Source organism: Astatotilapia calliptera, chromosome 14, assembly GCF_964374335.1.
Source record: "Astatotilapia calliptera chromosome 14, fAstCal68.1, whole genome shotgun sequence".
Classification (NCBI taxonomy): Eukaryota; Metazoa; Chordata; class Actinopteri; order Cichliformes; family Cichlidae; genus Astatotilapia; species Astatotilapia calliptera.
In genome coordinates, this window is record NC_137435.1 from 15,489,642 (window position 1) to 15,512,157 (window position 22,516).

Consider the following 22,516-nt stretch of genomic DNA (forward strand, 5'->3'; position numbering starts at 1 on the left):
CGCTGTATTGAAAAGCAGAGGCGGGGGGCACGCGCACACCCTCAGCATCCCATTGGCTGCGAAAATTTTCCAAGTGTGGTCGCTCACCGGCTGCTCCCGACTCTAAGTGTTCACTGCATCTCTGTCTGACTGCGGGTGGAGAGCTCGTCATGCTGAGGAGCGGCACGTACAGGTTAGTAACCCGCGCAGCGACTCGCCTTAGTCCCAAATGTAAAGCAGCAGTGTTTGTTATTTCGGTTAAACGGGAAGCTCCGGTAACGGCTGCTTCAAGCACTGATGAGTGATTTTAAAACCCTACGTATCGGTACTCTCTGCAGCTGGACACAGAGTACAGGCTCCTCGCATGACATATTTCATATTTTTGAGAGTTTTGCATTCTAACTTGAGTGATGTCCTTCCAGAAATGTTCACCAAGGAGAGGAGGTGAGACTGCGCAGCGGGAGTCTGGCTCGGGAGAGGAAGCACCTTGCTCTGTGCATCAATAACCAGGTAAGATGCAGGCTGTTAGTATTGTTGTCATTACTGTAAAATAGATTATATATAATTGTCTGGTGCTGGGAAAGTCATGTCTGTGGATGGATGACAGACTGTTTTTTTTTTTTTCGGTGAGGGAACAGTTCAGTAATGATGTCATTCACTTTGTCATTCTTTTTTGGAGCGCTAAGTTGACGCTTTCACTGCTGGGCACCACACACTTCTAGGAGAGGAGAGAAGACGGTGTATGTTGCAAACATCTATTAAAAATGTCTTTCATTATCCGCTTTTGGACTTCTGTTGCACTTTGGAAAGACATTAGAAAAGCACCAACATTATGCACAATGGAAAATCTTTTCCAAAACTATATTAAAGCCGTTTTTCTCCCTTGCTCTCTAAGTGCTTTGAATTCTGCTTCCCTTATTCACCATTTAAAATGGTAAAACTGACTGAGTTCAGTTTGGTTTAGGAAATTGCTTTTTTTATGTTGGCTCGGGGCCACTCAAAGATTATCGTTGTGGCCGCAACTAAAAAAGGTCTCATTAATACTACATATAGCGCCCTTCATTATAAATGACTTCATTTTCAGAAAGAAATAGTCATATTTCTATAGCCATAGTTGAACTGCTCAGCTGAATGGGGCTGGCATGTGTTCCTCATTTCAATGAGTCCTGAGCTCATGTATAGAGTTTAATAGCTCTGACATCTGGTTTGAAAGGAGCAGTTGTTGCAGTTGACTTGCTAATGTAAATTCTGTTCTGCTCGAGTCATCTTTAACAGACTGTTTCCATTGTGTGCTCGAGGTGAGTGTATAGGTGCACAAGTTCACCTAGGTGTAGCGAGCCCCTGAATATTTAATGTCGGTGATGTAGTGTTGCGCATTATCGGTGGCTGGGGATATTGAGCCTGTGAGATCTGAAAGCAGAGTTCCATCATACATTTTTCACTTACTCTGCAATATAGTATGATGGTGCCCCCCCCCCCCCCCCCTTTTTTTTATTTCACATCCTCCAACACTTGCTCATTTTGACTTCAGATTTTATCCTGATGTGTTTCTACTGCGCGACCTGACAGCTGAATTTCATCATCACTTTTCCAAAAATGACATTTCTAAATTGATCTAGCTCAGCTCTGTGACATGCCACGTCAGGGTGGATTCATGCAAGACTGCTGAGGAGGACGTGAAGAAGCTCGGTGAAGGACCAATCAGTAATTGGCATTAGATATATATGAGTGAGGATACAAATGTGGGTTACTGAGGCTGCTCCACTTGCTCCGTGTGCATGAGTGATTCAGATTCATTGCCGAGGTGAGAACCCCGTGAGAAGCGCATTAATCTATCTAGCTATTACCCCGTAATCAATGGAAAAGCTGAATTTTATGGCTATGGGTCCGTGTTGCTAATCATTTTACAGAGAGATTATTTAAGCAGCATGCCAATGGGGTCACATCTAATGAGGTTAAGTATAAAATATAAAAGGTGGAATATTTGATGCACCACTCACAGTTGGAATTTTGAAATCTGTTACCAGTATCATGCATGAAACTTATAATTCAATAAAAATCAAGAAAAAAATGTCCCAATGTGCAGTCTTTTTAATGAATATATTCAACAGGAGCTGAATATCCATGGATTTCATTCAGATCCTGTATCGCGGTACAGGGCAACAACAGAGTCTTGCATTTTAGGCACAACTGCAGCATTCTGTTATGCAGAGGGTTGTACACAGTACGAGTGTGGTGCCAGGGAAGGGTGTCATATTTCAGAAGTGCATTACTGTATCTCCCTGAGTGGGACAGAGCAGCGCTGAGTGCTGTTTGCGCTAGCTCACTCAAACGCCCCGCGATTGAGTTGTAATGATGTGGACGAGCAGCATGAGCTTGCACGCTGATGGACAGATGTGTTCTTTGCCCACCCCAGTGTTCGTATTCACACTGGAATTTAGTGCCACAGGTAAATAAAAAAAACACCTCTCCCCACCTCACGGTAAAACACACAATTATCTGCCAGTTCTGTGGTGATTTCCATCTCATCCCTTTAAAATGTCCCTGAAGGCTGGTCAGGTCTCAAAGTGTGAGCTTACGGTCTTTGATCACTGAAAGAAGCCCCCTTACCGATGATGGCCTTGTCTATATGCACTCAGAACTTTCCTCACCATATGTTAACCGGAGCAGCTCTCCGCTGGTTAATAGTACCGGCTGGGGAATACTCCCAAGTGCTCCATTTTGCATTTTGATGGGGTGTGTGATCATTTTCTCTCACCTCCTTCATCTCTTTTCATCACACCCCACCCACTTCATATCTTCTTCTTCTATTTTTTTTTGAATAACCCTGTGCTCACTTCTTCTTAATTGATAGGCTCTTGCTTCCCTCATTGTACCTTACCATTTTCAGCTTCTTGAATGTTCTGCATTCTTCACCGCAGTGCCATATGCTCAACACAGGCAGTTTTGAAGGCTCATATCGAATAAAGTATATTCTGAGTGCATCAGTGCGAAGGAGACGAATCTGCCGCCCAACCAAAACAGCTGGTCAGCAGAAAATTGACAAAACTAACAGTTTTGAGATCTGTCATCACGTGTCGAGCAGAATTACCTCGCAGCAGCAAAAGACGGCAGATCAAAAGAGGAACAGATAGTTAAAATATGTGCCTGTTCAGCCTTAGTGTAAATGCTGTGTGATGGCTCTTCCATTAGAGTCATTTCTTTTGATTTATAGATATTAAATCTGTGGATGTCTTTCAAATAAATAGGTATGTATGAGGGTTTTTTTTTTTTACTTTTTAATTACAGCTCTTCATCTACTTTTTTTGTGTTGCTGTACCTGATTTGCTTCTTCTAGCTTTACTAGATCTACTCCAGCCAGATATTGATAGCTGTGTAAGTACAGCAGCCTAGGATTTATGAGAATGTATACATTCAGCTGCACCTGCCAGTTAAAGGTCTCTACATGTTATAATATAATCAACATGTAACTATTTTCACACGACACTTTCATTTGGATTTGTTTGTCTTTTCTTTTTTCTCTCTCCTAGTTTTCTTGTACCCCTTTCTCACCTCTTAAAGGATATAAAGCTTTCTATATAAGGATATTTATTGCCACTCTTTTACTGCATAGCTATAATACTAAGAGAAAACAAGATTTCAAATTACGTAATCACAGAAACACCTCAGTAACACTATCATCTCTCTGAATGCTTTTTTTGTACTTGGGGACTCAGACGAAAGAGTAAATGTTGACTTCCATATTACTCCTCTCATGCACTGCGCATGTAAATTGATTTCCAATGTCACAATTAATGAGCACCTCCAGTGGTACAGCCCTCTTGATTGGGTATTTCCTCGAGCTGATCGGCAAGTCGAGCGACAGCTAAAGAGTCAATAGTGTAATGCAGATGTTTCGGCGCATCAACACACTGTAATGAAATCCTCTGAGATCAGACTGAGGTGTATACGTGCTTGCATACATGCTGCTGTGCACGTATGCAGGTGCATTAACTGTTCTAGTGCAGTGTTTGTGTCCACGGGCTTGTGGAGGGGGGCTTTATCCTGTGGAGAGACAATGCTAGACTGAAGGGCACAAAGGCCCGACCATCTCCCACAAGTGTTTTGTGTACGTGTGCAAGTGTTTTAGTGTGGCCGTTCAGTGGTGCCTGCCATCGATCTTTGTGATAGAACTAGGACGCTGAGAAATAATGATTTTAATAACTCATCAATTAAAGGGAAGCAGACTTTCTGCTATGTGCTGTTGTTTTCTCTCCCCTTTATCCCACTTTTCCATCCATCTCCCATTTTTCAGCAACTTAATGCTTCACTTTACCTTGCATCCAAGTCTATTGATTGCCCTTATTTTGCTATCGAAAATAATGTGATAAACTTGTTTATATGCACAGGAGCAGCAGGTTTCACTAATATCCCCGTTTCTATGCAACCATGTATTCAGGTGTTGATTTAATCGATTGCCCTATAGACTGCAAGCAATATCCCTCCCTTGATATTTCTTATGTAATTGTAGAGCATTTTATCTCGTTCAGAAACCCAAGAGATTACAGTTGGTGGTGAATAAATAGTAGCTGAAAAAACAACAACAACAAAAAAACATAGCTTCAGTAAATATTAGTAACTAATAATTGTCTCTTTAAGCTGTGATTTGTCAGCTGATCTTTATCATAATCAGTATCATGAAGAGTAATTATTTCTGATCTCAGTAGTATCCATATATTTTAGCATATCAAAATTTTTATATTAACAAATATTGTATAAAATATGCTAACACATTCATTCCATTTAACACTGCCATTGCCATTAGTCATGGATTCTTATGTTGGCTAGAGCATCTGGATGGAGTCTTCATTTGATACGGCATAACACTTGTTGACACACTTATATTTTAAATCCTTTGCCTGGTATCTTGAACACTTAATCCATAATTGGCTTTGGTTGGTAGATATGCATAAACATTTAGAAGAGTCAAACTATTACAGTAACAGCACACAATGCCTGTACTACATGTACCGAAATGTGCAAAACATACAGAAAATGAATGTGCTGTGACACAAAATTTTGCTCAAAAGATTTGATTTTGTATGTATTGAATGCAAAAGGCTGCAGTTGAAATTATGAACTTTAGGATGTCTGGCCTGAGAATATGTTCCAAAGTAGTCTTTTTCTTTCCCCAACAAGTATAGTATAAGTTTGTGTGGTGATGTTCAAACTGGGGTAGTTCTGTAACTGGACAATGCCAAGACTACATACTTTAAATAGTTTCTTGTCATCTCAAAGGGCATATTGTCGTCTAGAAAGAATTAAATTTGGAAACACAGGTTTTCCCAGACCTTTCAAATGTACATTTTGTCTTTTAAACTCAACAGAATGAGTTGTATGAGAAACACTGACATATGAAGTTCACACTGCCACAGGTGATCGTGTATTTTAGTGTAATAGAAAAAATATTTGTTGGTTTGTCTGCAAACTACTCCCACACAATCAGTTGTGCAACCAAACTTTTCACACAGGTATCTAAAAGGCCCCTAAAGGTTCTTACATATGTAATCATGTTGCCTAGCAACCACTATCAAGCAATGATCCATTAGTAGTGTTTATGCACCTATAACGCCTTATAAAAGAGTTGTATCATTTTAATTTCCTTGATTTAGCCAGGTTTATTTTTATACTCATTGTTGATATTTCTACATTTTACAATTTAGAGTATGAATATTATGTTACATCATTTGGCACATTAATTTATGAAGTAAGGTTTATTGTATTTAAAGATGAGAACAAAAATGTAAAGTTGGATGAATAACTAGATAAATGTATTTAAGGCGTGTGAATTAGTTCAGCCTACAAAACTCACCATTTTTCCAGATGTATTGCCAGTCCCATGCCCAGATATAAGACGTTTTCATCAGAGCATTCGGCATAAAATCGAAATCAATCAAATCATCAAGAATGAGCTTTCCATACCAAATTGGTCATGGTCTGGTTTAACAACAACTGCCTCCATTGCTGTTAACTATCAGGATGCAAACTGTGGTCCTGTTGGCCAAAGACAAAGGAAGAAGCGAGGCTGAAAGTGTGTTCTGAGCCAGAACAAGAGAAACGAAACGAAAAGAAGAGGCTGGAATATGGAGATGAGACTAGGGATTTTAAATGTAGGAACCAAGACAGGTAAAGGGAGAGAGTTGACTGATATGATGGCGAGGAGGAAGGTAGATGTATTGTGTTTGCAAGAGAAAGGCTCTGGGTAGTGAAGAGTTTCCAGATGACTGGAAAAATACAGATGAAGCCGTAAAGGACACTGCCAAAAAGGTGTTTGATTCTTTACAGAGGAAAGAAGACAAGGAATTGAGGAAAGTATTCAAAGGAAAAGGTTAGAAAAGATAAAGTCTGATAGGCTGGGAGAGGTAACAAAGGAAAAAGCTTATAGTGAAATGTGTATGAGGTTGAACACTAAGGAAGGAAAACTTGTATTGATTGGCGAGATGGCTGGAAAGGATGTTAGGGTGGTTACAGATAGAGATGGGAACTAACAAACGAAGGAAGAGTGTTGAAAACAAGGAAGGAGTACTTTGAGAAGCTGATTAATGAAGAAAATGAAAGAGGGGGACAAATAGAGAAAGGTTAGTGCAGGAAGTGCAGAAGATTTGTAAGGAGGAAGTGAGGACAGCTATGAAGAGATGGAAGGACTGGTGTTCCAGAAGACATACCTGTGGATGTGTGATGGTGTCTAGAAGAGAGTAGAGATGGACCGATCCGATATTACGTATCGGTATCGGTCCGATACTGACCTAAATTACTGGATCGGATAGCGGAGAAAAATAAAAAATGTAATCCGATCCATTAAATATCACGAAAGCACCTCACAAAACTTGCAACACGCCGTAACTCACCTCAGAACGTTAGCATGTCGGAGCAGTATGCATCACGTGATAGAGCGGCTGTGGCATGCGGGACCTGTTGGTGGTCTGGATAGCATTTGGAGCTTCGCTAGCAACCCGGCATTTCATCTCCGACAAAGTTATCCCCGAGAGAAGTAAAGCAAGTGTGTAAGTCCATCTCTGAATGTTTGTAAAGCATTCCTGCGTTAAGCTTAAAAAACGACTGCCTCTTCTTGCTGCTATTTCAATCATGAAACTGCTTAACGATCAGCTGATCGGCTTTTCTGTCGGGAGTCAGTCTCTCTTGTTTGCTTTTGGCCCACTTTGCACCAGAAAGAGGAAACCAGCGGCTGAACAACAGCAGCACGTTTAAGCTCTATAAGCTGTTGTTAGAATGTATTTAATATTACTTTCTACTCGAGGATCTTTTTCTACGTAGCTGACGGCTGGTAACTGTGCAGGGGCGGATCTAGCAAAGTTTAGCCAGGGGGGCCGATAGGGCATTAACAGGGAAAAGGGGGCACAAAGACATACTTTTCTTTCTTATTCTCATTTAAAATGTCTAGCTTTTAATAAATAATTATCTGACAGCCAAAGTTTTAATTTGATGCAAAATGAATAGAAGTCAATTACTGTATATAGTAACTATTAAGTCTAATATAAATACCCTAGTAAGCTATAGTACTTTTTCCTTTGTGAAGGTACCATCTGTGCAGTCTGCAATTTTGTTGAAGAAAGATGTTGAATCTATTTAATATTTCTTGAAAAATAATTGATTTCTGTGCATTTTTTTTTTCCACACTGCATCAAATTAAGGTTGATTACGTCGATTAAGCATCATGAGGTGGAGCGTGAGGGGTGGTTCCCTATTTTTTATTTATTTATTTTTGTTGTTGCTGGGAGTTGGAACCCTATTAGTTAGGTTGCTTAATATTTACGCTAAGTACTCTTTAAAATACCAGAATAGGGAGGATGGTGTAGGTCTAAGTTTATTAGATTGATCAGTATTGCTGAACTATGAAATATTTTTTTTGGATACAGGTATAACAGAATAGCTTTAGTGTAGTTGTTGTTTTAAACTTGAGTATGAACTTATACAAAATGCAGCAAGATATTTAAAAAACAGTTTTGTTGATTAAAAAACACTATATCGGATTCATATCGGTATCGGCAGATATCCAAATTTATGATATCGGTATCGGTATCGGACATAAAAAAGTGGTATCGTGCCATCTCTAGAAGAGAGGTCAACGGACATTTTAACCAGAATGTTTAACACAATCCTGGAGAGTGAGGAAATGCATACGTATTTGCAACAACACTGATAGAAACAGTGCTGTCTTTACTTCCTGTAGCTGACACAGTGAGGCAAAGAGCTCCTCTCCTCACTAACAACTAAAGAAGTTAATGTTTATGACACTGAACGACACTTTAGGAAGAATTTCAGTCGTCAGTAAACCTCCTGTTTCAACAACACTGAAGTTTTAGACAGTTATCATAAATGTTAACCTGTCTGGCACACACAGTAACATTAGCCACTTAGCAATTATCACTTAGCAGTGAGGGAACCATAGCTGAACTTAGCATAGAGTCCAAGACCTAAACAGAGCAAATGAAAGGTGAAAGTCTGGAGCAGAGCAGCGGTTTCAGGACTGATGAGTAGCGCTGAGGATGCAAAGAGCTGCAGAGAGAGAGCAGCAGGCAGCCGCAGGCAAGATGATGAAATGTAACTTTTCTATTTTTACAGTAATTTATTAAAATGTGTCACCTATTTTGATGTAGCAAACTGTGTGGTCAGATTTAAAAGTGAGTGCTCTGTTTTTCACAACTTATTTTATTATTATTATTATTATTATTATTATTATTATTATTATTATTATTATTATTATTATTATTTTAAGTATAAGTAAAAGCACCCTTTATCCATAATGTATTTGTAACTTTTCCATAATGCTCTTCTACAATAATTACATTATTTAGATGTTAGGTATTGTGCTGTTTGCTGAACCCTTAGTTTATTAGTATGTTCTAAAATATATTTTATCTTCAGGGTCTGCAATGAAATTATCTAAATAATTTGTGAACTGGATAAAACCTCCAAACCAACACCTTTAAACTTGATCTTAATCTAATACCTGTTTCAAATTTGTATGGAGTCCTGGCAAAGTCGGTATCGACTTTGCAATTGCAGTATCGTGACAAGCCTAGTAATAACTACAGAGAGATAAAGTTGATGAGTCATACCATGAAACCGTGGGAATAAGTGGTTGAAGGGAAGGTTAAGGACAGGGGTGATGATCAGTGAGCAGCAGTATGGCTTCATGCCATGAGAGTACTATAGATGCAACTTTTGCTTTAAGAATTTTGATAGAGAAGGTGAGAGGGGTTTTTTTTGTGTCTTTGTGTATCTAGCGAAGGCTTATGATAAGGTACTAAGAAAGGAACTGTGATACTAAATGAGAAAATCAAGAGTGGCAAAGTGTGGTGCAGTACAGCAAGACATCAGTGAGGTGTACAGTAGAAGTGTCAGTGAAAGTTCAAGGTGGGGGTGGGTGTAAGCTCAGTGATGAGTGCTGAAGCCCTTCTTGTTTGTGGCAGCGATGGACATGTTGACAGATGATATTTGCAGACAACACTGCCGTGTCTAGTGAGAGTGGGGAGCAGATAAGGAGAGCCTGGAGAGGTGGAGGTATGACCTGGAGAGAAGAGGAATGAAGTCAGTAGAAGCAAGACAAAATACATATGTGAGAATGAAAGGGAGACAGGCAGAGTAGTAAAGAAGTAAGGAGTAGAGGTAGTGAAGGTGGGTGAGTTTAAATGTCTGTGGCAGACCATTCAAAGCAACAGACAGTGCATGAGACAAGTGGAGAAGAGCTGCCAGGGTTGTTTTTTAACAGAATAAAAGCAGCAAGAGTGAAAGGAAATGTTTACAAGATTGTGGTGAGACCTGCTATGACCTACTGTTTAGGAGAGTGGCTCTTCTTAGCGGATACCCGGCTAGTTGGCACCTGCATACGACATATGCTGCTATGCATCAGCATTATTCCAACTTACAAATCTGTGTTAATCAAGTGACTCAAATATGCGCCCTTATTTGAGGTTAGAAGGGACTGATAGCAACAACAAATTATAAATCACCTGATTTGACTCAGTTATGTAGCTATGCCAGGCAGTATGTGTGTAGGTGTTATTAATTACACATACAGATAGATATACTACATATTTATTATCATACAGCTTTTCCACTGTCATATGCGTATTCCATTAACACTGAGAATTATAGACCATGCTGACATATTGATGTTTTTCAACTGCCAGGAAGAAGTGAAAAGGTATCATCGCTACTGCAACCACAGCGGAGGCCAAGCTGTTCAAAAGATAGAAAGGTGAGACCCTGTACAGAAATCTGCCTGTTCATAAATGAGCAAAAAACCCCAAAGCACACGGCATTCTCCACAATAGGAAAATGCAATGTTGGATTTTAAAGCTATCAGAACCATTTTGCCATAACAGCACTTTATTTCACAATTCCAAAAACATTAGGCAGCTGTGTAAGATGTAAATAAAAAAAATGAATGCATGAATCTGCAAACCTTATAAAGCCATATTTTATTCAAAATTGAACACAGATTTAAAAGAATGTACCATGTACCTTTTAGCATTGATGGTACCTTTCCACATATGCAAGCTGCGACTTTCATAGGCACTTGTGCCCCCCCATACCATCAGAGATGCAGGCATTTGAACTGATTGCTGATAACAAGCTGGTTCTTCTTCTGTACGTACACATGTATTCTTCTTTAAATGTTCCTATGTTGGAATTCTGTCATGACTTCCATGACAGAATCATCTGTTTTTAATACAGATCTGCCTGAAGAACCTGAAGCTCATTGACATTCCAATATTGACTTTAGGCTGTGCCTCTTGCACATAGAGATTTCTCCAGATTTTTGGAATGTTTTAATAATATCATATAATGCAGATGATGAGATATTCAATCATTGCAAATGCCGAACATTATTCTAAAACAATTCAACAATTTGTGCATGCATGTTTTTGCAGATTAGTGAGCATCTGCCATCTTTATTTTTGAGAAACTATGGGTCAAATTACTTACCTGTTACGAGTTAGTCTAATTAGTTACATTACCACTTAATTTTCCAACCTTTGTTTGCCCTCATGCCAGCTTTTTGAGGCATTTCCATCAAAGTGGGATATTTTTCTTTAAATGTGGATTTATGACATTTGCAAAACATTGTTTGCTTTTATGTATGTTTTTGAAATTGGGGTTTCACTAGCCTAGTATGTGCAGTAACCCCTGCAGTAACAACTTATCATTTTTTAGATGATTTGCATACACCATGTTCTGTGTTGATGCCAGTATTTATATTTCCAACCTCACAATTATTCTTTATCTGCACTGTTATCGTTGTAGAAGTTGTCCACGTAGGAGTGAGATGGAGGACGACAATAGCCTTCACCGCCGTGATCAACAACAGCACCTAGAGATAAAGGCTGCTGTGTGAGTATCACTTTTGGCTGCTTTATGTATTATTATGATTATTTGTACAATACCCAGTCATAACAATAGATTCTTACAATATGAAAGGCTTTCATTTTGAATGTCATCCATGTTCAGTTCCTTTCAATTCATTCTGTTCTTTGGGGTCATGGACTTGTGGGGTCAAGGGTCACTTTGAAAGCATTAACTCTTGTCAGCTTTCATCTACGCAGTTACACACTTGTAGGTGCGACAGGGAAGAACAGCTCTGGCTTCAGGCTCTCACTTCATTGGAAGCCAAGGATAGAAAAAAAAACAATTTCTCTATAGGATAAAAAAACGTTGACAGATAAGGAAAAAGTGTTTGGATGAACTCAGAGAAAAGTCAATGAAACAGGAATACACGGAAATGGAGAGACTGAAAAAGCAAAGGGAAAAGGAGAAGCGAAGGAAGCGAAGGAAGAAGAAAAGGTAGTGGCTTGGAGCTAGAAGATGTGGTTTAATTCAATTTGTTCCATTTGCCTCAGCTGTCTCTCTGCTCCACTGGAGGTGAATGTGTTTCTCCATCGGGTAATTGATCCTACACTCCATCCTGGAGTCTGCTGTTGAGGTGACTACTGGGATGAAAGTGAGCGGAAAGTGAAAGATGGAGAGAAAGCTGTCTGTAGGTTGGAAACATAGGCTGGGAGAGGACAAGGTAAAAGGAAAACATAGACAAAGTTAAGCAAGAAACTGAGGAGAAAGATGTTTGAGAATGGCCAAGAAGGAGAAGTTGTCTTGGAAATTCAAAGAGCTAAATAAGAAGATGAGTTAAAGAAAGAGAGACAGAAATCTGGTGTGATGCACTTGTTTACTTAATATCTTGCATCTTGGCAATATTCCTTCAGTTTTATGAAGAAACAGAACTGGAAGTGAACTATTTCACTTCCAGTTCTGTGTTCACTGTGTTTGTGCTTTTTTGTTTGTTTGATTTTTTGGTGAGCATTCAAATTTAAGTTAACCTTTATTCATAATGATAGCAAATTAAAAAAAGAAGAAGCAAGAAACCTGTTTTGGCTCAGTCTTACAACTATGCCAGACAGACAGTATATATACTCACACATATACTGCAAATTCATTATTGTATGCTATCATACAAGAACAAGCCCAGCAGTACTGCAGATGTGCTTAAAGCTCTGCACCAAAGCTGTTAAATTTGATAAAAATTAAGTGATCGGAGAATAAAGAATGAGCTGTGTTACATTTCTTTAATGGGTAATTGTTAGACTTACTTCTTTACGCCTTCTTAGGTATTTCTATGCTCTCCAGCCACTTTGTTAAGTAAACTGAATTACTGCCAATCACGTGATACCAACAAAGGTATTTCGAGGTTGGTTGACCTCCTGAAGTACAAACCATGTATCAGAAAAGGTAATAATGTGATTTGATTTGATTCAGAAAATTTTAAACTACTTCACATTTATCTCAGGTTTATGGTCAGACAAAGAGAAAATAGTGAACATCTGTTGATGTTAAAGGAGAATAGACAGACTGTGTTGATCTTACAGTAATGCTACAGTAACAAAAATAAGACATTTATACAAACAAGGTATCAGAAGAGCATTTGTGAATGCACAGCATATCCAACCTTGAAGCAGATGGGCAGCAGAAGACCACACCGGGTGACACTCCTGTTGGCTAAGAACAGGAAGCTGTGGCTACAATTCACACTAGCTCACAAAAATCGGACAATAGACGACTGGAAAAACGTTCTCTGGACTGACTCTTTCTGCTGCATCAATGAGATAGTAGAGTCATAATTTATGTAACACATGAAAGAAACAATTCAGGTGGGTAGTCCTGGTGTAATAGCGTGGGATATGACATTAAGTTTACTGTACTCAAATTGCCTCCACAGTCACCAGATCTCAATCCAGTAGAGGACTTTTTGGATGTGGTAGAATGGGAGATACAAACCATGGATGTAAAGCTGACAAGTTTGTAGCAACTGAACACTATCATGTCAGTATGGACCAAAATGAGGGATGTTTCCAGCTCCTTTGTGAATCTATGCCATGAAAGAGTCAAGAAAATGTTTAAGACAGATTGGTGTCCAACTCTGCACTAGCCATATATCTAATGAAGTGTCCAATGAATGTTGTTGTCTTTTTTACATTATTTTTCTTATTTTTAAAGTGAGTAAGAAAAAACAACACTTGCTTGCCTTTGGTTATGGCAGCACAACATTGTGTATTTTATGCTCAGCAGCTATCACTCCAACAATCGTTCATCAAACATCCTTGAAGCAAATACTTAACATGGCTTCTAAAAAGTTTCAGCAAAACCATTTCCTTTCACGAAGAACTCCAAAATTTAACACCCTTTTTTTAAAAAAAATGCAAGATGTCTCAATAAATACATTTTGCTGACTTATGTCACCAGGATCCAGCGTGCCTGGCGTGCCAGTATGTCCCGTAGAGAGAGCTGGCAAGCACAAGACAAGAACCGAACCAATGATCATTGGAGAGAGACTGTGCCTTCAGAGAGCCTCCAGGAACCTGTGATGACCACCAATATTTCACCGGTGAGACTGCGAAAACAAAATCAGACAGCCATATGGTGTGACATGAGAATGAGCCAAGTGCTCAGAGATGTCTTGAGTGAGTGATCAGCGGTGATCTGTTGTTACAGTAGAGAATGAATAACAAATGGGGGGAGAGGATGCACGGATGGGTAGACTAACAAAGACGAGAGTAAAAAAGAGGGAGCGAGGGAGGGATGTTTACCTCTAGTGTCATTTGGGGGACTGCAGGGGTGTAGGTGGATGGGATGCCAGCTGGCACTGTGCCCAGATCTGTAATTAGCCGTTAATTAGGTAAATTTTCAAAGCTGGTTGATTGATTAATGAAGTGCCTATGCCCTTGTCCTCCCCCATCTTACCCCCACACTCCCCCCAATCTCCTCAGGGAATGTGGGGGTGCATTAAACAATGCTCACAGGGCATGGCAGCCAAACAAAAGCCAGAGAAAAAAAATAACTGCTAAACAGCGAGAAGACAAGGAGAAAAGAACAAAGACAGTCAGAAGCAGATGCAGAGATAAGGAGATGATTGCAGAGATGAAAAAAAGATGCTTTTAGATCGCCTCAACTTCTAAGTGACACATGTGGACGCAGAGGCGCGCACATTAGTCTGCTGCGCTGATTCCCCAGTCTGTGTCGGCTCTCACAGTTTAGTAATCACACTGAGCCACACACACACACAAGCTACCCGCGCACTCCTGCCCACGTTCTTTGCAGAGACTCAGCACAGGGAAAAAATGATGTCATGTCTCCGTACTCACTAGTGTGTGTGGGTTGCATTTGTTTCCCACTCTCTTTTTAAGCAGTGTTAGAGGAAGCAAGAATCCCTTAGCAAACAGATGGGCTAGTATCCTGGTGAGACTCAGTGAGTGTGTGCATGTGCTTTGTTTATTAGGTTGTTTGTTCTGGTTGAAAGAGTTTGTTGTTCATTAAACAGCAGCAAAGTGTCTCGCTAATTAGAAACTTGCTGTAACTTAAAAACCAGGATGACAAAGAATCCCCTCTCTTCTTGAAAAATCAAGTATGTTACTCTTCACTATTGCAATATATTTAATAAATAAATATATTTTTTTATTTGCAAATTTTATGTTAAAATATGCTGGACTCATGAAAACGATGGACTGTATTATGCTGCTAACACTTTAGTCCTATATTATAATAAATTGTTATACAATTAGAGGAGACGTTGAATCGAGTTAAATACTTTTACCTTAATTGTGGCTGTTAATGTTATTTCACATCGACTGAACAATTGAAATACTTGTAATATCACCAAGCAGCCCACACCTATGCACGCTGTTGTTAAGTAACGCTTAGTCAGTCTTTTCCTCCACTACTTCAAATCGAATGGTGTAAAGTTTACCAAAAAAAATCTTTTGAGATTAAACACTTTTGCTGAGAGTGTTTACTGTGAGTCACTCACTCCCCAATCTGCCTTACCTTTTTCAGTTTGAAGCTCTATTTTGGTGGAGTAATGCTGGACAAGCTGTGCTGAACCTTTGCCCTCTGTACCGCCTTGCCTTGCCTTCTCTTGCACCTCCGCCCACAGCACACTACACTCTTAACTCCATTTTTTTTCTTCCCCTCTCTGCCTTGTCACCACTCTCTCTGCATCGTTTTCTCTCTTGCTTCGTCTGTCCTCATTCAGACTGTATCACTCTGCTGTGGCTCTTGTGGTCGCTGAAGGACAGACATTCATCAGCATAAGGCCAGGGTGCCATGCTATGTGTGTGCGTTTGTGAATGTATGTTTGTGTGGTTCTTCATGTTGGCTCATGTGGGCTTGAAGGACCTTGCTGCTGGCCTGTAGGGGAGGGGGAGGTTCAAACATACTTCAATATCATAGTTCCATGAAATATGCATGAACACACACACATAGAGGAGACACTGCAGCACTGTGGTTTTTCCTTCTTTACTTCTTCCAACATTGGAAAACCTCCTAGATTCAAGCTCACCTTCCCAGTACCTCCCAGACCCTCAGCTCTCTCGACCTCCTTGAAACAAGATGTTACATCTCAAGGGGTTTATCCAGATACAACAAATTTCAAGTACTTGTACTACAGTTGAATATTTCCATTTTATGTTTCTTTTTTTTTTTTTAAACTTCTGATTGGCACACAGGCTCACAACTGACTGGTTGCTACACATAGCCCATGCGTCATGTAATGATGACTTCACCTCCACTTAGCCCATACACTTGTATTAATTAAAACATGGACATTTGAGGATCAGTAAATGAACCTTTCCTGCCAAGGATAGTCAGCTGTTTTTAATGAAACACATCTTTTTTTCTCCAGATGATCCCCCTTGGGGGCACCACACACACACACACACACACACACACATTTTTATATATATTTTATTCAAAGTTAAAAAATCTCAGTCTCTGGTTTTCTGCTTCCTGGTCAACTCTACTGACTTCCTTGACCACATGAATTGTCAGGATAAACAACAAACCTTTTTTTTGTTGAGCTGGCCTGAGTGTACTCCATATTAAGCATGCAGTTATCAATCGTCATTTAACTTCCAGAAACAGTACTTAAAACACTGGTGTCCACCAAAGTGCTTAACATGCTGAAGGCAAAATCACACTATTACAAGTCATGTTTCTACCAGCCTTCGGGCTAAACTAACATTCTGTCTGTAGACATATCTGGGCAAATTTGAGAACTTACCTGGGAATTGATTAGCTTCACTTTTGAATGCTGATGAGGTCGTGTGGAGTAGTGAAAGCAGAGATGCTAATTCAGTGATATATAACAGATCATTATCTGCAAGCTGGAAACAAATTATGTCTCTGTGCTCCCGCTTTATTTGACCATAATTGTAGACTAGTATTAGGTACCTTGTACAGTTTGTTCTGCATTTCAAATATGCTTTAAAAAGTTTATGTGTACATTTACATTTGAGCATCTATATGTGCTGACTTGATTGCACGAGTAGATCCCCATGATTCACAGCAGAGTGTGGCCCTCTGGGATGGTTTGGTGAGGTTCGTTCAGTCGCACAAACCGAAGATCAAAGCCAAAGTGTTGAGATGAGAATGGAGATAAAACGCTTCAGCTCGGTTGCTGTCATTGCAGAGAAAAAGATACAGCTGGTGGGCGCCTGATGAAATGATTTAAGTGATGTATAGTTAAGAGGCGAATAGGACTGTGAGGAGAAGGATGAAAAAGAATAAAAAGCACAGAGCTGACTGTATTAAAAAAAAGATAAATTACATAACATCCTCTATGCTTAGCTGCATTCAGCTTGTGCGTCCATGGCTGCTTGTCTGCTAACTGTGTTTGTGGACATTGATCTCCTCCTGGCTCTGTGACATGTTTGCACTTTTCCCCTTCCTTTTGTTCAGCCCAGGTGGAGGGAAAGTGTCACTGTAAGCATTTCTGTAGCCTGCGTGGGAGATCACTCTCTCATCTCTCACCGCCAAGAATCCAAAGCAAAGTGACGTCTTCATCTATGCCTCCACCTCTACCCTACTTAATCCCTTTTCCCCACCCTCACTCTATGTCATCCCTTGCTTTCTCTCCCACTGCCTTTCCATGCACAGTTACACATTCACATTCACAAATGCACCCTATGCCCTCCCCCTGCCGTGCACACACACACACGCGCGCACACACATCCCTTGGTGTTTCTCCTGACAAATTCTAACAAATGTTTTATTGGTGTCAGTTGGTGTCTCATTTGAATTGAATTTATACACCTCTGCTCCAGAGTTGACATCGATCGGGTTTAACTCATTTAATAGCCATGACATTTGCCTATTAGCTTATTTACTGTCAAAACAGGCCCAGGCTCAGCTGGCTTCCTGAGAGACACTAACTCTTGCATTTGTATCCGTTAGGGAAGAAAATGTGATTGCTTGTGCAAAATATAAACTCAAGAAGAATGTTCAGCCCTGAAATACACACAGAGATGGACTAAAATGAATGTGCTTCATCTACAGTTAGGTGCATAATTTGTTGAGAGTTTTGTAGCTTGCATCTGTACACCACCACAGTGCTTCTTAAATCAAGCAGTCTGCATGTGATTGAAGTGCTGACTTTCCTTTTTAATTACAGCCATATTTATACATCATCCTCCATTTTCTGAGGTTCAAAAGTAATCGGACAAGCTAACATAATTTTAAATGCAAGAAATGTTTTTAGTTCTTGAATAAAAATGATTTGTCGTCAATGTTTGCCTTAAGTCTAGAAACTATGCATACTTATAAACAATGTGGGTTGCACAGCATGCACAAGACTAAGCTTATAAGTGAAGCTGTGAAATAGCCACTGATTTTGTGAATGCCCAGCGGGAAGCTATCTTAAAAATTCATCTTGGCTATGTGACAGTGAGATAAAATGAGGAGAAGAGAAGGCTAATTTCTCCAAAGGCAGAAAGAGAATGATGGATGACTGAAAATCTGAAAGGATTAGGAGTTAGAAGGTAGATAAGATGCGGCAGATTTTGGAGTGATTATGACGATAATAACTGTGCCTTTGAAGCCTTTATGACTCTACATTTGCGTGGGTATGAGATCAAGTGTATGCACGGGCACAGGTATGTCAGTCAAAATGTCTGATTCCTTCTTTGTTGCTGTTTCTATGTCTTCATACGAGGTAGATGTTAACTCTTACATCCGTGGACCTGGAAAAGTACTCGTAATTACACGCTCACATCAGCTTGTGTACACACATATAAACACAGCAACAGTCTTCAGTGGCACATTAAAGCCCTTCCAAAACAAATCAATGAAAGCTGTTACACAAATGAGGAAAAAGATGACAAATGAACAAGAGACAGACAGTAAAATGGATGTCGATCCAGAAGTAGGAGAAAAACGCTAAGTATCGTGAGGGAAAAGGGAGTCCTCACTTTTTATTTTTGCATATCCTTTTTTTGTGAGCACATGGTCTTGAATCGCTTGATTGGATATTTAAAGCAGGCTGTGTGCAGCATTTAGATGAGAGCAATGGTTTACAGCTGGTGTATAGCGATTTGATTAGATGCTGTAGCTCACTGCAAACGCCCCACAAGCTTCTAATTGGTTATTTATCTAGAAAACATGCCATTTAGCTGACATTACTTAAACTAAACAAGCATATAGTGGCATGCGTGCTCACATGTAGTCACGCACAGACAGAGATGTGGCACACACACATACACACGCACATATATATATACTATAGCACAACACAAATCTGCTGAAAGCATCTCCAAACCATCTGCAGCAGTAATAACAATCTGGTACCTAAGGCTATATGCTCTACTGTTCATTTCAGCACACTTCTCTTTGCACTCACACCTTTTCTCCGATTGCTCTTTCCCCCCCTCTATTGCAGGTCCCAGTTTTTTTTCCCATCATCACTCTTGCTTACGCTCTTTCTCTTAAGCATGATGTTTTGTCCCCCTCTTTTGTCCCACTCTTTAGCCTATCACATACGCTGTTAGGAGAGGAGGGGGGGGGGGTCGCTGTCTTATTTAATGAATCATTTCAATGTAAGCAGCTATCTCCTGGAAGTTTTCAGTCTTTTGAATATGTGGCTTTACAGCTGAAGGCCCCATCCAAAGTTGGGTTTCTTAATGTTTACAGCCCTCCCAAATACTGCACAGACTTTTTTAATGACCTCAGTGAACTGCTGTCTGTGATCTGTGATGATTTCGACTGTGTAATTATTGTTGGGGATTTTAACATCCATGTGGACAACCCTCAGGACAAAGGGACTAAAGACCTGAGTAACACTCTGGGCAACTTTGGGCTGACTCAGCATGTAACAGAGGCCACACATAATAGAGGACACACTCTTGACCTACTGATCTCCAAGGGCCTGAGCATTTCAAAGGTTACTGTGTCTGATGTGGGCCTGTCTGATCATTACTGTGTTTTCTTTGAAAGTAAAATCTCAGCCCACACAAATATATCAACAGCAGTGATCACAAAACGGTGTATAACTGAATACAGTAGTGCAATTTTTAACCAGGTCTTCCCATTAACACCTGACCTGTCCAGAGGGTCAGTCAATGAGCTCGTCAATATAGCTTCAGTGCTAACATGTTAAATGTAATAGACACTATTGCTCCCATTAAGGTGAAGGTTATCTCTGGAAGGAAAAAGTCTCCCTGGAGAAACTCCAAACTGGTGAAAAATGAAAAAAGAGTGTAGGAAAGCTGAGCGCAGATGGAGAAAAACAAACCTCCAGGTTCATTATGACATCTATAAAGAGAAACTTCACAATTATAATTTACAACTCAGGAGTGCAAGGAGGTCCTACTTCTCTGACATCATCACTAAAAACAGCCATAATGCTCGGGTCTTATTTTCTACAGTTGACAGGCTAACAAACCCTCCTGTGTCAGTGGCAGCTGAACTTCATTCGACCATGGCCTGCAATGACTTTGCCAAATTCTTCACAGAAAAAATCCAAAAGATTAGACAAGCAATTGGTACATCAACAGCAGATCCAGGATATGTACTGTGTCCACCAAAAAACTGTTTAAACACCATGAAACAGTTTCACCCTATTAACAGCAAAGACCTGGAGGACATCTTAGGTCAACTGAACTCCTCCTCTTGCTGTTTAGATGTCCTGCCAACAAGTTTTTTCAAAAAGGTCTCAAAGACTTTAGAGTCAGACCTGTTACAGATCGTCAACTTTTCTTTATTATCAGGTGTGTTTCCAGAATCACTAAAAACTGCTGTAATTAAACCTATACTAAAAAAGGACAATCTTGACAAGACACAAATGAACAACTACAGTCCGATCTCAAATCTCCCATTTTTAAGTAAGATCATTGAAAAAGCAGTTTCTCAACAGTTCAGTTACTTCTTAAAACAGAATAACTGCTATGATGTTTTAGACAGAACCACAGCACTGAAACCGCTCTGACCAAAGTGTTTAATGACATATGTCTGAATACAGACAGTGGAAAAATGTCAGTCTTAGTTTTACTGGATCTCAGTGCAGCATTTGATACAGTTGACCACAACATATTACTCAAACGACTGGAGAACTGGGCAGGTCTTTCAGGAACTGTACTAAACTGGTTCAAAACATACTTAGAAAACAGGAAATACTTTGTATCAATAGGTAACTTCACATCTGAGCAGACAAGTATCACATGTGGAGTTCCCCAAGGTTCCATCTTGGGACCCTCTCTGTTTAACATTTACATGCTCCCACTGGCACAGATTATAAAGAACAACAAAATAAACTATCATAGCTATGCAGATGACACACAAATATATATCACAATGTCACCAGGAGCCCGAGGCCCTGTGCAGGCTCTTGGTAAATGCATTGAGGAAATTAATGGGTGAATGTGTGTGTGAATGGGTGGATGACTGGATATGTAAAGCGCTTTGGGGTCCTTAGGGACTAGTAAAGCGCTATATAAATACAGGCCATTTACCATTTACCATTTAATGACTGGTTGTGCCACAATTTTCTCCAGCTAAACAAAAACAAAACTGAGGTAATAGTCTTTGGCGCCAAAGAAAAACGATTACAGGTCACCAGAGAACTTCAATCTATACATCTAAAAACCACAAACCAGGCGAGAAATTTGGGTGTAGTGATGGATGCAGACCTAAACTTAGAAAAACACATTAAGACAATAACAAAGTCAGCTTACTATCACCTCAAGAATATTTCAAGGATAAAAGATCTGATGTCTCAAAAGGACCTGGAAAAACTAGTCCATGCATTCATTTTTAGTAGGCTTGATTACTGTAACAGCATCTTTACAGGTCTACCTAAAAAATCTGTCAGACAACTACAGCTCATTCAGAATTCTGCTGCTCGAGTCCTCACTAAGACCAAAAAAGTGGACCACATCAGTCCAGCTCTGAGGTCTTTACACTGGCTGCCTGTCTGTCAGAGGATAGACTTTAAAGTTCTGATGCTGGCCTATAAAGCTCTGAATGGTTTAGGACCAAAATACATCAGTGACCTCCTGACCCAGTATGAACCATCCAGATCCCTCAGGTCATCTGGATCCGGTCTTTTATCAGTTCCCAGAGTCAGAACCAGACACGGAGAAGCTGCATTCAGCTTTTATGCTCCTTATATCTGGAACAAACTCCCAGAAAGCCTCAGATCAGCTGAAACACTCAGTTTATTTAAATCCAGGTTGAAGACTCACCTGTTCTCAGCTGCATTTGAATAAAGCACCAAATCCACACTTTAAGCTTAAATTTCAAAACTTACATTTAACTACTGATTTTATCTACTGTTCTGATTTTATCTGTTTTGATTTTATATACTGTTGTTTGTTTGTTTGTTTGTTTGTTAATTAGTTAGTTAGTTTGTTTGATTGTTTTAATCAATTTTAAATCATGCTTTTTATTTGTTTTTGTTTCTAATGTCTCTGTAAAGCACTTTGAATCACCTTGTTGTTGAATTGTGCTATACAAATAAACTTGCCTTGCCTTGCCTTGCCTAGGCTCAGTTCTCAAGGCCAATGAGTCTTCCATAACGAGATCCCCTGAGGAGAGAAGAGTAGTGTAAAGAGCAGCGGGGACAGCAAATGGGAGGGGAAGAGCTGGGGTTTGATCTCCTTTCTGACCTGCACAAATAGTGCAGCCTCTAACTAACCTTTCACTACCACTTCTCTTTCTC

General features: G+C 39.8%; 1 protein-coding gene across 1 annotated transcript in view; it reads left to right on the forward strand.

Moving 5' to 3' along the window:
* The first annotated feature begins 117 nt into the window (after positions 1-117).
* Positions 118-22,516, forward strand: part of schip1 (schwannomin interacting protein 1) — a 231,447-nt gene continuing 209,048 nt past the window's right edge. Inside the window, exons 1-5 of the mRNA XM_026191808.2 lie at positions 118-172; positions 402-489; positions 10,173-10,240; positions 11,290-11,376; positions 13,777-13,918. Coding sequence (XP_026047593.1) covers positions 150-172; positions 402-489; positions 10,173-10,240; positions 11,290-11,376; positions 13,777-13,918 — 408 coding nt within the window. The 5' untranslated portion in view covers positions 118-149. The remainder of the gene's footprint in view (positions 173-401; positions 490-10,172; positions 10,241-11,289; positions 11,377-13,776; positions 13,919-22,516) is intronic.